The sequence below is a fragment of the Lepidochelys kempii genome, chromosome 14, assembly GCF_965140265.1.
Source record: "Lepidochelys kempii isolate rLepKem1 chromosome 14, rLepKem1.hap2, whole genome shotgun sequence".
NCBI lineage: Eukaryota > Metazoa > Chordata > Testudines > Cheloniidae > Lepidochelys > Lepidochelys kempii.
In genome coordinates this window covers 38,953,750-38,969,654 of record NC_133269.1, presented here as the reverse complement: position 1 = coordinate 38,969,654, position 15,905 = coordinate 38,953,750, and the positions used below count along the sequence as shown (strand labels likewise).

The 15,905-nt window shown below is 50.9% G+C and overlaps 1 protein-coding gene across 1 annotated transcript; it reads left to right on the top strand.

The window, feature by feature from the left end:
* The first annotated feature begins 1,515 nt into the window (after nt 1-1,515).
* Nucleotides 1,516-10,008, top strand: LOC140898035 (uncharacterized). The gene is made up of 4 exons (XM_073311437.1): nt 1,516-2,358; nt 2,904-3,030; nt 3,537-3,650; nt 3,959-10,008. The coding sequence occupies exons 1-4, from the start codon at nt 2,335-2,337 to the stop codon at nt 5,905-5,907; spliced, it is 2,214 nt and encodes a 737-aa protein (XP_073167538.1). The 5' UTR covers nt 1,516-2,334; the 3' UTR covers nt 5,908-10,008.
* The last annotated feature ends 5,897 nt before the right edge of the window (nt 10,009-15,905 follow it).

Below are 15,905 nucleotides of genomic sequence, written 5' to 3'. Positions count from 1 at the left end.
AGTGGCAGGGGGGTGGCAACACCTGTCCCTCAGCGTTGACTGGTGGGAACCCCTCCCCAGGGCTGGGAACCTGGGCCTGGGTGGGCGGGATCTGGCAGCAGTCAATCAGCTGTGGATGCAGGAGAACTGGCTAGTTGGGAAGGTGACGAATCAGGGCTGTTTCTATGCTTCAGCGCTTGTGCTCTGCAAACACCCCCGGCCATTTCCTGTTATGGGAAAACCCACTTGGCAGCCTCAAAAAAGTGGATCTGTCTGTAAAAATCCAGATATATGTCAAAGTTTTTGTTCCTGAAATATGTCATAGTTCTGGGGATTGTCCCACTCAAACTCCTCAGGGATGATGAAGGACCAACCATTGGTGTTAGAAAACTCTTATCTGGCCGACCATCACCAACGGGAAGAAGGGGGGAAACAAAGAAATGTATAATTCACCTGAAGGATGCTTTGGAGCTCACATACACCATGAAGATGCCTGACCCCATAATTGTTGGCCCCTTACTGAAACTTAATGGGGGGTTTTGGTTGGCCCTCTCTCAGTACCAAAAGACAGGAAGGGCCAATGAGAAATGAAAACCCTGCGACTAGTCCCCAGGGCCAAGGGAGAGAGGCCAAGGCTCTAGGTCAGCCTCATTGACAGCACAGGCAGGCCAATGAGGGAGTCAGGAGCCCGTTCTCTGAGTGAGCTGGAGCTGCCTGCCAGAGAAGGGCAGAGCTAAGGGGAGAGGAGCAGCCAGAGCTGGGGTGGAAGAAGAGCAGCACAAGCCCTGAGACAGAGGGAAAGTGGGGCCTGAGCAGTCCAGAGCTGGGTGCGGTGAGAAGCTGGGGAGAGCAAGGGGGGACCCTGGGCCGTGTGGGATGACATCATGTTTTCCTTTCCCATTTCTTCCTGAATTTTTTATTACTTGCTGTTTAATAAATCGTATTTGTTCTAAATTCTGTGCACTCCTGAGTGACGACATCAGGGAAGCGTCCGGAGTGAAGAGAGCGCCCCAGACCGGGGATACGACACCCTAGCCTCTGTCCTGAGTGATCGCAACAAGAGTGGGGGTGAAGCCCCCTCAGGAATGCTGGGCCCAGCCTTGTGGGGGTTTAGGGACTAGAGTGGAAGGGGCATCCTCAAGGTCAGACAGGCCTCTGGGAAAAGGGAGTGGGAGAGGGGACTCCTGTACTTCTGTTATTCGATCCCATCAGGGTGGTGCATAAGCCAGAAAAGTTCCCCACAACAGTAGGACCCTTCCTGCCGCCTACCTCTGTACATATTTATTGGTTTCTCCTAAAGTTAGTGCAGATTATAGAGGAAAGTATCAGAGCGGCCACCAGTGACACTTGCTGGCCACACTCTGAGGTCACCAAATGTGGCCGTGAGAACCCCTGGGCAAGATGCTCAGGACGGGCCCTTCAGACCTTAGAGCCTGGGAGTGTAACAGGAGCCGGGCACAGAGATGCCGCAGCGCGGTGGGTTGATCGCTAGGACCCAGGAGCGGCTGGGGGGCGGCTCTGGGGGGAGGATCGCGGGGCTCAGCCCGGCCGCAGGAAGTGACTCGCAGCCGCTGCGGGGACTCTGGCTCCCGGCGAGATCCCCGAGCCCCGGCGGCTGGTGCTGGGAGCCCGGAGCCCGGGCTGCAGCCGGGAGAGGGGAACCTCCAGCCGGGCCCTGCCCGCTGCTCCCCGGGAGCCTCTCCCAGGGCAGAGCCCCCAGCCCGGCCAGGGCCCCTTCCCGGCCCGGCCCCTGCCCCTGCCCCGGGGGGCCCCGCTCGGAGGGAAGTTAAGAGAGACCCGCCCCCCCCCGTCACCCCCGGGCTGCAGGAGCAAGTGGGGAGGGAGGTTCCCAGCCCCGCCCAGATCCATTCCCTGCCCCCCCACCCCGGGGCAGTCCGCTCTGCTGGGAACAAGGGCCGGAGCTGAGAGAGGAAAGGCCCCTTGCTCGCCCTGTTGAGCACCGCACTACGGAGGGAGACGGGGGAGAGCTAGAGGGGGTCACAATACACTGTAGGGCGATACCCTGAAGTGACTCCTTTGATCTGCTCTTTTTCCAGCGTTTGGCTCGGAGATGCTGCTCTGGGGAGGTTGAGAAGGGACGTGGTGGGTTAGATCTAAGCGGGGGGGGGGGCTGGCCGGGGAGGTAACAAAATAATTAGGTTTGTTCCCGGCATGGCAGAGTCATAGAATCAGAGCGTCTGTCTGCAGGGAGAGAGCCTGGGGGGAATCGGGGAGTGACATGGACTCCAGCCCCTTGTGAAACCTGCCCAATCTCCCTGCTCCTCCGACAGGCTGCGGAATCGCGTCCACGTTTCGCTCCAGATCATCCCGTCTTGCAGGGGACAGGGACGGGAAATGGCCGTGACGGAGCCAGCTCAGGTAGGGGATTTTCAGGGAGCTTGCGGTGGTGGGGGAGGGGGAGTGTAGAGGGGTTAAACACACAGGGTGGGACGGGGTGCGATAAACCTGCTGGAACGTGATCAGCCTGGGCCTGGTTTTCTGAACAGGCCCATTGGAGGATTGGGGGGAGCGGAAACATTCCCCAATTTCTGACCAGGAAACACCCCGCTGGGCAGGGCTGGGAAAACGGACCAGACTCCCAGTGCTGAAGCCTCACCCCACTGGCCAGAGGCTGCTGTGAAGTACGAAGGGAAGCTGTCGGGATTCCTGTCCCCGTCCCCGGCTCAGAGCTCTGCTTCCCGTCTCAGCCTGTGGCTGGCAGGCATGTAGGAAATGAGAAGACCCTGCCCTGCTCCGTGTGCTGGGGGGACAAGGAGCTCTCACCGTCTCCCAGCCCCTGGAGCCTCCTGGCTGCTCTGAGCAGGGTGCGGGGAGGATTCTGCTTCTCTCTCCGTCCTACCCCATGAGTAGTGGGATTGTGGCTGGGGCAGCAGGTGCTGAGTGGGGGACTCTTGTTGTTTCAGACGCCGGTGACCTTCGAGGAGGTGGCTGTGTATTTCACCCAGGGGCAGGGGGCTCTGCTGGACCCTGCTCAGAGAGCCCTCTACAGGGACGTCATGCAGGAGAACTACAAGACGGTGACTTCGCTGGGTAAGGGATTCCTGGTCCCTTGGTTATTGGAAGCTGGGGGGGTCTGCGTGTCTGACACCGGTCAGGTTCTTCCCTCATCACGCTCCAATGAGAAGAGGGTGTCAAAACATAAGGCACATACTGAATCATCCCCACCCAACCCCCATAGCTTGCATGGTGGAGAAGCCGTGCATTGTCCTGTCTGTGTTGTTTCTCGGTCGTACACAGAATCCCTCTTCTCCCTCCTCCTTGGCAACAGCTCCAGCCATGTGGAGGGCTCTGGGCTTCGCAGGTTTAGAAATAGGCAGGGGTTTAACACGAGAGCTGGGTGTGCGTCACAATTGCCCTCACCTCCTCAGACGTCTGCCTCCCCCGAGGGGGCTCAGTGACCACGTTCCCGTCCTCTTAGATTCCACTTTCCCCAGCACAGCAAAGGGACAGGTGCTGCCCATGGAATATCCTTTCTGACAGATGCTCTCTCAATCCTCCACAAACCCTGATCTGGTCTGATTTCACTCCCTGCACAGGATTTCCCCTTCCCAAACCTGACCTGATCACCCGGCTGGAACGAGGGGAAGAGCCGTGGGTGCCCGATCTCCAGGCCTGTGAGGAAAGAGAGATCCCGAGAGGCTCCCACATAGGTGAGGACTGATACAGAAGCCATCAGGTGAATGAAGGAAAAAGTTGAGAATCCCCAAAATGACGTATTAGTAAGTGCCCTCAGTTCCTTTCTCATCTCACCCAGAGCAGGGCTGCAGGCAGCAGATATCACTGACATCGCTTCCTGCGTGTCCTGTTCACTGCAGGAGTTTCCTTCCCAACTGGGAAGTGGAGGCAGAATCCAATTGCTCCATCTCTGCAGCTTTAGTATGTTGGGTTTTCCCTCGGTTCTATTCCTCTTAATTTCTCCTCAGCAGAATGACTCCTGTCTGCATTGTCTCTCTCCCAGCAGGTGATGAGAGAGTGAGTGAGAAGAAGGAGGGGAATCAACATCAGGAAATTCCTGGGCACGGGGAACCACAGGGGATTTTTGTGGGAAGAGCTGAAGGGAATTTTTCCCAGTGCTTGGCACAGGGAGAAGCCTGGGGAAATTGGCAGAGGTCAAAGAGGCTGCTGGGAAACCACTCAAGGGAGCAACTGGATGGATCTATTTTATGTGGGGAAGGACACAGGGATCCCACAGCCCGGCAGACAACCCCCAAGGAAGACAAACGCTATGAATGCCTCGGTTATGGGAAAGGATTCATTCTGAGACCGGTGCTTCTTACGCTTCAGGCAATAAATACTGGAGAGAAAACACTTCAATGCTTGGACTGTGGGGAAAACCTCAATAACGACTCAGATCCTACTAACCATGGGAGAAGCCACATGGGAGAGAAACCCTCTGGGTGCATTGAGAGCAGGAATTGTTTGAATTGGAAGTCAGCACTGATTACACATCAGAAAATCCACACAGGAGAGAGATCCCATCAGTGCTTAGACCGTGGGAAAAGTTTCACAGAAAGGCCAACCCTTCTTAAACATCAGGTAATCCACACAGGAGGGAGACCCCATAAGTGCTTGGCCTGTGGGAAAAGTTTCACAAGGAGATCAGTCCTGGTTACACATCAGAGAATACACACTGGAGAGAGACCCCATAAGTGCTTAGACTGTGGGAAAAGTTTCAGAGAAAGGCCAACCCTTCTTAAACATCAGCTAATCCACACTGGAGAGAGACCCCACGAGTGCTTAGACTGTGGGAAAAAATTCGTACGGAGGTCAGGCCTAATTAAACATCAGAAAATCCACACTGGAGAGAGACCCCATCAGTGCTTAGAATGTGGGAAAAGTTTCATACAGAGGTCAGACCTTGTTAAACATCAAGCAGTCCACACCGGAGAGAAGCCCCATAAGTGCTTAGACTGTGGAAAAAGTTTCACAGAAAGGCCAACCCTTCTTAAACATCAGGTAATCCACACAGGAGAGAGACCCCATAAGTGCTTGGACTGTGGGAAAAGTTTCACATGGAGATCAGCCCTGGTTACACATCAGAGATTACACACAGGAGAGAGACCCCATAAGTGCTTAGACTGTGGGAAAAGTTTCATACAGAGGTCAAACCTACTTAATCATCAGGCAACCCACACTGGAGAGAGACCTCATAAGTGCTTAGACTGTGGAAAAAGTTTCACATGGAGATCAGCTCTGATTACACATCAGAGAATACACACAGGAGAGAAATCCCACAAGTGCTTAGACTGTGGGAAAAAATTCGTACGGAGGTCAGGCCTAATTAAACATCAGAAAATCCACACAGGAGAGAGACCCCATCAGTGCTTAGATTGTGGGAAAAGTTTCATACAGAGGTCAGACCTTGTTAAACATCAAGCAGTCCACACCGGAGAGAGACCCCATAAGTGCTTAGACTGTGGAAAAAGTTTCACAGAAAGGCCAACCCTTCTTAAACATCAGAAAATCCACACAGGAGAGAGACCCCATAAGTGCTTGGATTGTGGGAAAAGTTTCACATGGAAATCAGCCCTGGTTACACATCAGAGAATACACACAGGAGAGAGACCCTATAAGTGCTTAGACTGTGGGAAAAGTTTCATACAGAGGTCAAACCTACTTAATCATCAGGCAACCCACACAGGAGAGAGACCTCATAAGTGTTTAGACTGTGGAAAAAGTTTCACAGAAAGGCCAACCCTTCTTAAACATCAGCTAATGCACACAGGAGAGAGACCCCACAAGTGCTTAGACTGTGGGAAAAAATTCGTACGGATGTTTGGCCTAATTAAACATCAGAAAATCCACACAGGAGAGACACCCCACCAGTGCTTAGACTGTGGGAAAAGTTTCATACAGAGGTCCCACCTTGTTAAACATCAAGCAATCCATACAAGAGGGAGACCATAAGACTCTTGGAAAGGTTTCAGAAACAGATTAGCCCTTCTAAAGATCAGGCAATCCACACACGCGAGAGAACCCCGTAAGTGCTTAGACTATGGAAAAATGTTTCAAATAGATGTCATCCCTTGTTTTACATCAAAGAATCCACACGCAGGAGTAACCGCATAACTGCTTAGCCTGTGAAAGACCTTGTAAATGGAGGTCAGAACTTGTTTCAAATAAAGCAGTTCACACAGGAGGGACCCCATAAGTGTTTGGACCATGTGAAAAGTTTCACACAAAGATCAAATCTTATAACACTCAGAGGATCCACACAGGAGAGAGACCGCATCAGCACTCAGACTGGAAGAAGATAGCAGTGCTGTTGATTAATTGCTGTTAACTCGTGTGTTTAACTCAAAAAAATCCATTGTGGTTAGAAAAATTAATCTCAGTGAATCACATTGTTAAACAATAGAATACCAGTTGAAATTTGTTAAATGTTTTTGGATGTTTTTCTGTGTTTTCATATCTATTGATTTCTCTCACAACAAAGAATAGAAAGTGTACAGTGCTCACTTTATATTATTTTTGATTTCAAATATTTGTACTGTAAACATGCAAAACAAAAATAGCATTTTTCAGTTCCCCTCATACAAGTGCTGTCGTGCAATCTCTTTATCAGGAAAGTGTAACTTAGAAACATAGATGATTTTAACTATATAAGTGCACTGAAAAATAAAGCAATTAAAAAGTTTAGAGCCTCGAAGTCAACTCATTGCTACTTCTTCATCATCTGGATCCATGGAAAAGAAGCCCTTGAGGAATTCCACCATGATTTCAACAATTTCCATCCCACCATCAACCTCAGCCTGGATCAATCCACACAAGAGATCCACTTCCTGGACTCTATGGTGCTAATAAGCGATGGTCACATAAACACCACCCTATACCGGAAACCTACTGACCGCTATTCCTACCTACATGCCTCCAGCTTTCACCCAGACCACACCACACGATCCATTGTCTACAGCCAAGCTCTACGATACAACCGTATTTGCTCCAACACCTCAGACAGAGACAAATACCTACAAGATCTCTCTCAAGCATTCTTACAACTACAATGCTCACCTGGTGAAGTGAAGAAACAGATTGACAGAGCCAGAAGAGTACCCAGAAGTCACCTTCTACAGGACAGGCCCAACAAAGAAAATAACAGAACGCCACAAGCCATCACCTTCAGCCCCCAACTGAAACCTCTCCAACGCATCATCAAGAATCTACAACCTATCCTGAAGGACGATCCATCACTCTCACAGATCTTGGGAGACAGGCCAGTCCTTGCTTACAGACAGCCCCCCAACCTGAAGCAAATACTCACCAGCAACCACACAACAGAACCACTAACCCAGGAACCTATCCTTGCAACAAAGCCCGTTGCCAACCGTGTCCCCACATCTATTCAGGGGCACCATCATAGGGCCTAATCACATCGGCCACACTATCAGAGGCTCGTTCACCTGCACATCTACCAATGTAATATATGCCATCATGTGCCAGCAATGCCCCTCTGCCATGTACATTGGCCAAACTGGACAGTTTCTACGTAAAAGAATAAATGGACACAAATCAGACATCAAGAATTATAACATTCAAAAACCAGTCAGAGAACACTTCAATCTCTTTGGTCACTCGATTACAGACCTAAAAGTGGCAATTCTTCAACAAAAAAACTTCAAAAACAGACTCCAATGAGAGACTGCTGAATTGGAATTAATTTGCAAACTGGATACAGTTAACTTAGGCTTGAATAGAAACTGGGAGTGGATGGGTCATTACACAAAGTAAAACTATTTCCCCATGTTTATTCCCCCCCCCCCCCACTGTTCCTCCACTGTCAACTGCTGGAAATGGCCCACCTTGATTATCACTACAAAAGGTTTCCCCCCCCCCCCCCCCCAGCTCTCCTGCTGGTAGTAGCTCATCTTAAGTGATCACTCTCCTTACCGTGTGTATGGTAACACCCATTGTTTCATGTTCTCTATGTATATAAATCTCCCCACTGTATTTTCCACTGAATGCATCCGATGAAGTGAGCTGTAGCTCAGGAAAGCTTATGCTCAAATAAATCTGTTAGTCTCTAAGGTGCCACAAGTCCTTTTCTTTTTACTTCTTTTTCTGCCACTCGCTAAGACAAACAAGTTTGTTTACATTTACGGGAGCGAATGCTGCTTTCCTTCTAATTCATGATGTCACCTGAAAATGTGAGAAGGTGTTCGCATGGCATGTTTGTAGCTGGCAGCGCAGGTATTTATGTGCAAGATATGCTAAACATGCCTATTGTCCCTTCGTGCTTCGGCCACCATTCCAGTGGAGGATGCTCGTTTAAAAAAAAATAATGCATTAATTACATTTTTGACTGAACTCCTTGAAGGAGACTTGTATGTCCCCTGTCCTGTTTTACACACATTCTGCCAAATATGTCATCATATCGAAGTCCCGGAGAATGACCTAGCACATGGGGGGACACTTTCACTGCAGATTTGATAAAACGCAAATAAAGTAACTATCTGAGATTTTGAAAGATAGCTACAGCATTCGGCCCAAGGTCTAAGAATCTGAAGTATCTTCCAAAATCTGAGAGGGACGAGGTGTGGAGCTTGCTTCCAGAAGTCTTAAAAGAGGAACACGCTGATTGGGAAACTACAGAACCCAAACCACCAAAATAGAAAATCAACCTTCTGCTGGTGGCATCTGACTCAGTTGAAGAAAATGAGCATGTGTCGGTCCGGTCTGCTTCGGATCGTTATCAATTAGAACCCGTCATTAGCATGGAGGTATGTCCTCTGGAATGGTGGTTCCAGCGGGAAGGGACCTAGGACCCTTTAGAGCATCTGGCACGTAAATATCTTGCAACGCCGGCTGCAACAGTGCCATGAGAATGCCTGTTCTCACTTTCAGGTGACCTTGTAAACAAGAAGCGGGCAGCATGATCTCCTGCACATTGTAACCAAACTTGTTCTTCTGAGTGACTGGCCGAACAAGCAGTAGGACTGAGTGGAGTTGTAGGCTCCAAAGTTTTACATTGTTTTATTTTTGAATGCAGGTATTTTTTGTACATAATTCTACATTTGTAAGTTCAACTTTCATGATAAAGAGATTGCATACGGTACTAGCAGTTGGTGGATTGAAAAATACTGTTTCCTTTGTTTTTTACAGTGCCAGTATTTGTAATAAAAAATATAAAGTGATCACTGTACACTTTGTATTCTGTAAAAACAACAAGGAGTCCTTGTGGAACCTTAGAGACCAACACATTTATTTGGGCATAAACTTTTGTGGGCTATAACCCACTTCATCAGATGCATGGAGTGTATTCTGTGTTGCAATTGAAATCAATATATTGAAAATGTATAAAACATCCAAAATATTTAAATAAATGGTATTCTATTATTGTTTAAGAGCACGATTAAATCACAATTAATTTTTTTAATTGCTTGACAGCTCTAGAACATAGTAATTGTAGTAGTCTATGTTAATCTGTAATGAGATATAGATTAACAATATAACCAAAGAGTTCCTGTCTAGAACTGTATTTTGTTAATTCCGAAGTCAAAAGGAAATATTAACATTTAAATGAAACTTGGGTGTAATAATGTCATAGTATATATTTCTCTTTTTAAAGTTTGTGGTAAACTGTCTGTGAATGGCTTTATGGATAATTACCTTATGTTAATCCGTGTAGTTTTATTACCTGTGATGTTTGGGAAATAGGAGGTTACTTCCAAAACCTATTGTTCACCCAAGGACTGCCTGCTGTCGAGAGGCTGCAAAAACGTCTATATAAACGCTTGGGACCTGATCCTTTTATCTCAGATCTTCTTAAGCTTTATTCAGGGGGAGTTCGAGTTGTAAGACTGAGATCTCCAGTCCTCTCTGGACCTCCCAGATATTGGACATTGGACTAGAACGTGATGAAATGATTCTGAAAAGGACTCTTTTCAATTTAATGCGCCATCTCGATGGTGAAACTGACCTATGGACTCTATTCGCATTTGTATGTCTAATGACCTTTTAGCCAATACTGTCTTTTCTTCTTTTAATAAATCCTAGTTTAGTTAACAAGAATTGGCTGTAAGCATGTATTTGGGTCAGAACTGAAGTATTCATTAACTTGGTGGGTAACATGTCTGATCCTTTGGGTTTGGTAGAATTCTTTATATGATGAAGATTTTCAGGAATCCCCATCAGAATCTCAGAGGACATTTTCCCGTATCAGGTCTCGTTAAAGACTTGCCTCTGTTGCCACTCTGTCAAATCAGTTATTTTGTTACAGCATCTCCCATACCATGAAGGGTTTACAGAGCTGAATGATGCCTCATGTCTGTGCCAGGTAACTTTCAGTGAAATTAGCCTGTAATTAAAATCCAAAGTTAATTCCCATTAAACTTGACAGCAGTTCCCTCCCTTGTACTCCTGGGCAGCCTCCTCTGGGAACCACCGTGTGAGCTCGATGAGCCCGGAACAGATGGCAAACCAGACAGATCGAAGTTTGATGCTCTTCACAGAAGTTTTGGAGCCTCCTGGTGTTCCCCACACACCCTGTCTCCTCCTGCTCCTTTTGCTGCCTGTAAACTCAGCCGCTTGGTGATTTCTACCATGTTTGCCAGCTGCCTGTTCAGCCTGATGTTTCTGTGTTGCTCAGTTCCTGAGGGCAGGAGACGGCTGTATCGGATCCCTCCCAGCACTGGCTGACGTGCCGACACGCCAGAGTGACAGCTTCTGTGAACTACTCCAGACAGACGGGACATGTAGCTTCCTCCTGGAGACTTTCCAGGGGGTTCTCTGTGGCCATGGCTCCCTCTGGACCATTTAGTGAAAAATGTACCACTAGGGCTCTGGTCTTGCAATGAGAGGCATCCCCCTGTGAGGATGAGCTCTGGAAGGGGTTACCTAGGGAGGTGGTGGAATCTCCTTCCTTAGAGCTTTTTAAGGTCAGGCTTGACAAAGCTCTGGCTGGGATGACTTAGTTGGGAATTGGTCCTGCTTTGAGCAGGGGGTTGGACTAGATGACCTCCTGAGGTCCCTTCCAACCCTGATCTTCTACGATTCTATGAGCCTGCAGGAGCAGGATTTGTGTGTCTAAGGCGGGATAGTCAGGCTTGGTAGAATTCTTTTTTTTTTTAATATATATTTTTAAGCAATTTTATATTTATTGATTTAAACATTCACAGTTGCACAAAAATCTGGGTTTTTAGCATTTCATTCCAATTGTCCTCCATTTAAATGTTCACAGTGGTGGGAGATTTAGGGCGGGCTTAGACAATATTTGGGTCAGACAATAACTGTAATGACAGTAGAGACAGATTCCAAAAGTTAAAGCGTCACAACCATTAAAATAGAGAATGTCAACATCACATGTCCAAATACATGGCTTCTCCACCTTGCAAGCGAGGGGGGTCGGGTGGGGATGATTTAGTATGTGCCTTGCGGGGGAGGGATAGCTTAGTGGTTTGAGCATTGGCCTGCTAAACCCAGGGTTGTGAGCTCAGTCCTTGAGGGGGCCATTTAGGGATATGGGGAAAAAAATCTGTTGGATGATTTAGTTGGGGATTGGTCCTGCTTTGAGCAGGAGGTTGGACTAGATGATCTCCTGAGGTCCCTTCCAACCCTGAGATTCTATGACTAGGTTTTGATACCCTGGTCTCATTGCAGGGTGATAAGGGAAAAACCTAACCAGTATCAGACATGAAAACAACGCCAGCCCTCCAGCTTCCAATAACCAAGGAGCCAGGAATCCCTTATCCAGCGAGGTCACAGTCTTGTAGTTCTCCTGCATGACCTCCCTGTAGAGGGCTCTCTGAGCGGGGACCACCAGAGCTCTCTGCCTCTTGGTGAAATACACAGCCACCTCCTCGAAGGTCACCAGCATCTGAAACAAAAGTCCCCCACTCAGCATCTTCTGCCTGAGCCACAATCCCGCTAGTCATGGGGGAGGAGGGCTAGAGATGCAGAATCCTCCCCACACCCTGCTCAGAGCAGCCAGAACTTCAGGGGGATGGGAGAAGGTGACCTCCTTGTCCCCCCAGCACACGGAGCAGGGCAGGGTCCTCTCATTTCCCACATGCCTGCCAGCCACAGGCTGACACGGGAAGCAGAGCTCTGAACCGGGGACGAGGACAGGAATCCCGACCGCTTCCCTTTGTATTTCACAGCAGCCTCTGGCCAGTGGGTTCAGGCTCCAGCACTGGGAGTCTGGTCAGTTTTCCCAGCCCTGCCCAGGAGGCTGTTTCCTGGTTCAGAAATGGGGGAATGTTTCCCTTCCCTACACCACCAATGGGCCTGTTCAGAAAATCAGGCCCAGGCTGATCATGTTCCAGCAAGTTTATCACACCCCGTCCCTCTACACTACCCCTCCCCCACCACCAAAAGCTCCTTGAAAATCTCCTACCTGAGCTGGCTCCATCGCAGCCATTTCCCTGCCCTGTCCCCTGCAAGACGGGACGATCTGGAGCGAAACATGGACGCAATTCCGCAGCCTGTCGGAGGAGCAGGGAGATTGGGCAGGTTTCACAAGGGGCTGGAGTCCATGTCACTCCCCGAGTCCCCCAAGGCTCCCTCCCTGCAGACAGACGCTCTGATTCTATGACTCTGCCATGCTGGGAACAAACCCAGTTAGTTCATTACCTCCCCGGCCAGCCCCCCCCCCCCCCCCCCGCCCCCCACCACGTCCCTTCTAAACCTCCCCAGAGCAGCATCTCTGAGCCAAATGCTGGAAAAAGAGCAGATCAAAGGAGTCACTTCAGGGTACTGCCCCACAGTGTATTGTGACCCCCTCTAGCTCTCCCTCGTCTCCCTCAGAAGTGCGGTGCTCAGCAGAGCGAGCAACTGGCCTTTCCTCTCTCAGCTCCTGCCCTTGTTCCCAGGAGAGCGGACTGCCCCGGGGGTGCAGGGAATGGATCTGGGCAGGGCTGGGAGCTGGGAACCTCCCTCCCCACTTCTTGCTGCTGCTGCCCTTCAAGTCTCTCTGCTCTCCCTTTTTATCATCTTCCCTCTTTGTGGGCGAACGGGTGACTGTCCCATTGCCATGGGCCTCTGCTCTCATTAGGCAGCTCAGGCACTGACACTGGTAACGGGGGTTGAACCCGGCTGTGACATGGAGGGCAGCAGCTCTGGGACTCGCAGACACAGGGAATCCCCTCCCCACGTAGGCCAAACTCCCCACCCAGTCCCTGAAGGGGGCCGTTTGTGCAGCACCACTTTCCTGTCCAGCCCCAGCCCCTTCCCCAGGTTTCTCCAGGTTTCTCCAGGCTCAGGCTCAGGGGCTGGTATGGGCAGAGTGGTTCCAGCCACTGGAGAAAGTGCCCCTGGGCTGGTCTCAGAGGGGTGTGATGAAGCAGGAATGTTCTTAATGTTTTTTCTGAATACTGTGTGTGCGTGCCTCAGTTTCCCCATGTGTTACACAAGTATCAAGTTGGTGGGATACAGGGGTGTGATCATTGTGGAGACCTCTAGAGGGCAGGCGTGATGGCAGAGTGGTTGCCTGGGTGTAGAGAATGGCCAAAATTCTCTATCCTGGCAAGTGATGGCCAGAGCTCATCCTTTGCAAGGAGCCAGCCGAAGATGTTGGAGAACAAAGAGAGAGGGGGAGGCCAGGTGACCTGTTTTCCTGGGAAAGAGAGAAAGCATGGGGGATGGGCAGCTGGGTGTCAGTGAGGATGGGGGGCTGGAAGCGGCTCAGTCTCCTGGTTTGGGACTCAGCGGGGAGAGCCCAGGACTCAAGACTCTGGATTCCCCCCAAGCCAGACGTTGCCGAACGCTCTTGGTTTCTGTGCTAACAAGCTCTGTTCTATGCCGCCTTCCCAGCGACCAATAAACCCTTCTGTTTTCCAGGCTGGCTGAGAGTCACAGTTGACTGCGGAGGTGGGGTGCACGGCCCCTGTGAGGAGCATGTCAGGCTTCTCCTTCGGCTGCCCCTGGGGTTCAGACTAGGGCCATACGCCCTCCCTGGGCCCCAGGACCAGGAAGGCTGGGGCCACATGCTCAGTGGGGGGGATGTTGGGGGTGCTCAGGGGTTGGGGTCCTGTCCCTACAGTGGGAGAGGGGCTCATCCCCCACCAGCTGTACCCATTTTTATCCCCGGCTCCTAGTCCCAAGCAGAGGGCCTGAAACAATCTGTACCAGGGCGGGGGGTGGGGGGAGCACTGAGAGCCATTGAACCAAACTGTAAAGCCTGGATAGGATGGAAACCCCTTCAAGCCAGGGGGTGTGGCAGGGCCCCGCTAGCCTAAATCCAGAGCCTGTGCTGCTCCCCCTCCCTGATTGTGCCCCTGGGCCCCCCTCCTTCCCTGGCCCAGGATGGGGCACCCCACCCTGCATTCAGTTTGGCCTCAGCCCACCTTCTGCCCCTCCGATCTCCCTGAGCTGCAGCCTCCATCCACACCAGCCCAGCCAGGGGCAGGGAAACAAAGCAGCACATGGGGTGGGGGCGATCCCCAATGCCCGCAGAGATTGCATTCCCCCACACTCATGCGGAATAGGGAGCTTCAAAAGTTCTCCTCGCTGCACCTTGCACTGGGGAGCTGAGGACAGATTCCTGAGCAGGATTCCCAACCCCATGGCCTCTGGAAAGGTTGAAGGGGGATTCCCTCCCATCCGCAGGGCCTGAGGAGCCGCAGGAATTCCCCCAAAGCCCTGGGTGGAACTGGGGAGCAACAGGGGATTCCCCCCCCAACTCATGGGGACTGGGGAGCCATTTCCTCCCTGCCCCCAGGGAAATTCCCAAACATTCCCAAGCTCTGGGGAGCTACTCAGGATTCCCCCCTTTATCCATGGGCCCTTGGGAACTCCAGAGGTCCCAGACACACATGGCAACTGGGGCACTGAGGGGGATCCCACGATGCCCATGGGTAGTGGGGAACCACAGGGCATTCCCCAGTGCCCAGGAGGAGTGGGGAGCTGTGGGCCAGCGAGGACTGGGGACCATTGGTGGATGCCCCCACTCCGTTGGTGGCGGCTTGCGAGCCCTGGTCTACACTACAAGTTTAGGTCGAATTTAGCAGCGTTAGGTCGATTTAATGCTCTATCTGTCCACACGACCAACCCTGTTTTGTCGACTTAAAGGGGTCTCAAAATCGACTTCTGTACTCCTCTCCGGCGAGGGGATTAGTGCAAAAATCAACCTTGCTGGGTCGAATTTGGGGTAGTGTAGATGCAATTCGACGACATTGGCCTCTGGCAGCTATCCCAGAGTGCTCCATTGTGACCACTCTAGACAGCACTTTCAACTCAGATGCACTAGCCAGGTACACAGGAAAAGTCCCGGGAACTTTTGAATTTCATTTCCTGTTTGATCAGCCTGGCGAGCTCCGCAGCAGAGGTGACCATGCAGTCCCAGAATCGCAAAAGAGCTCCAGCATGGACCAAACGGGAGACACTGGATCTGATTGCTGGTGCAGGCAGAACGCCGATCAAAAAGACAAAATGCTAATATATATGCCAAAATTGCACAGGGCATGGTGGACAGAGGCTACCCCAGGGACACACAGCCGTGCCGCGTGGAAATTAAGGAGCTCAGGCAAGCCGACCAGAAACAAAGGAGGTAAACGGTCACTCCGGGTCAGAACCTCAGACATGCTGCTCCTAAGATCAGCTGCATGAAATTCTAGGGAGGGGCCCACTACCCCACTACTGTCCGTGGACACCTGCAAGGGGGGAGTCTCACGCAAGAGGGAGGAGGATTTTGTGGATGAGGAAGAGGAGGAGGAGAGTACACAGCAGGCAAGCGGAGAAATCATTCTCCCCAGCAGCCTAGAACTTTTCACCTCACTGGAGCCAATACCCCCCCAAGACGTGCTCCCGGACCATGAAGCCGGAGAAGGCACCCCTGAATAACCGCCTACCCTCCTCTCCAAGTTCCATATCCTCCTCACCCAGATGCCCAAGAACGCCAGGGGAAGGGGAGGCTCCAGGAACCCACCCACTCCACCCCAGAGGATTGCCCAAGCAACAGCAGTCTGGCATAA

Coding starts and splice junctions, on each gene's coding strand:
- LOC140898035 (XM_073311437.1), top strand. CDS start 2,335: ATGGCCGTGACGGAGCCAGCTCAG. Junction 2,359..2,903: donor CCGTGACGGAGCCAGCTCAG/GTAGGGGATTTT, acceptor TTGTTGTTTCAG/ACGCCGGTGACCTTCGAGGA. Junction 3,031..3,536: donor CAAGACGGTGACTTCGCTGG/GTAAGGGATTCC, acceptor CTCCCTGCACAG/GATTTCCCCTTCCCAAACCT.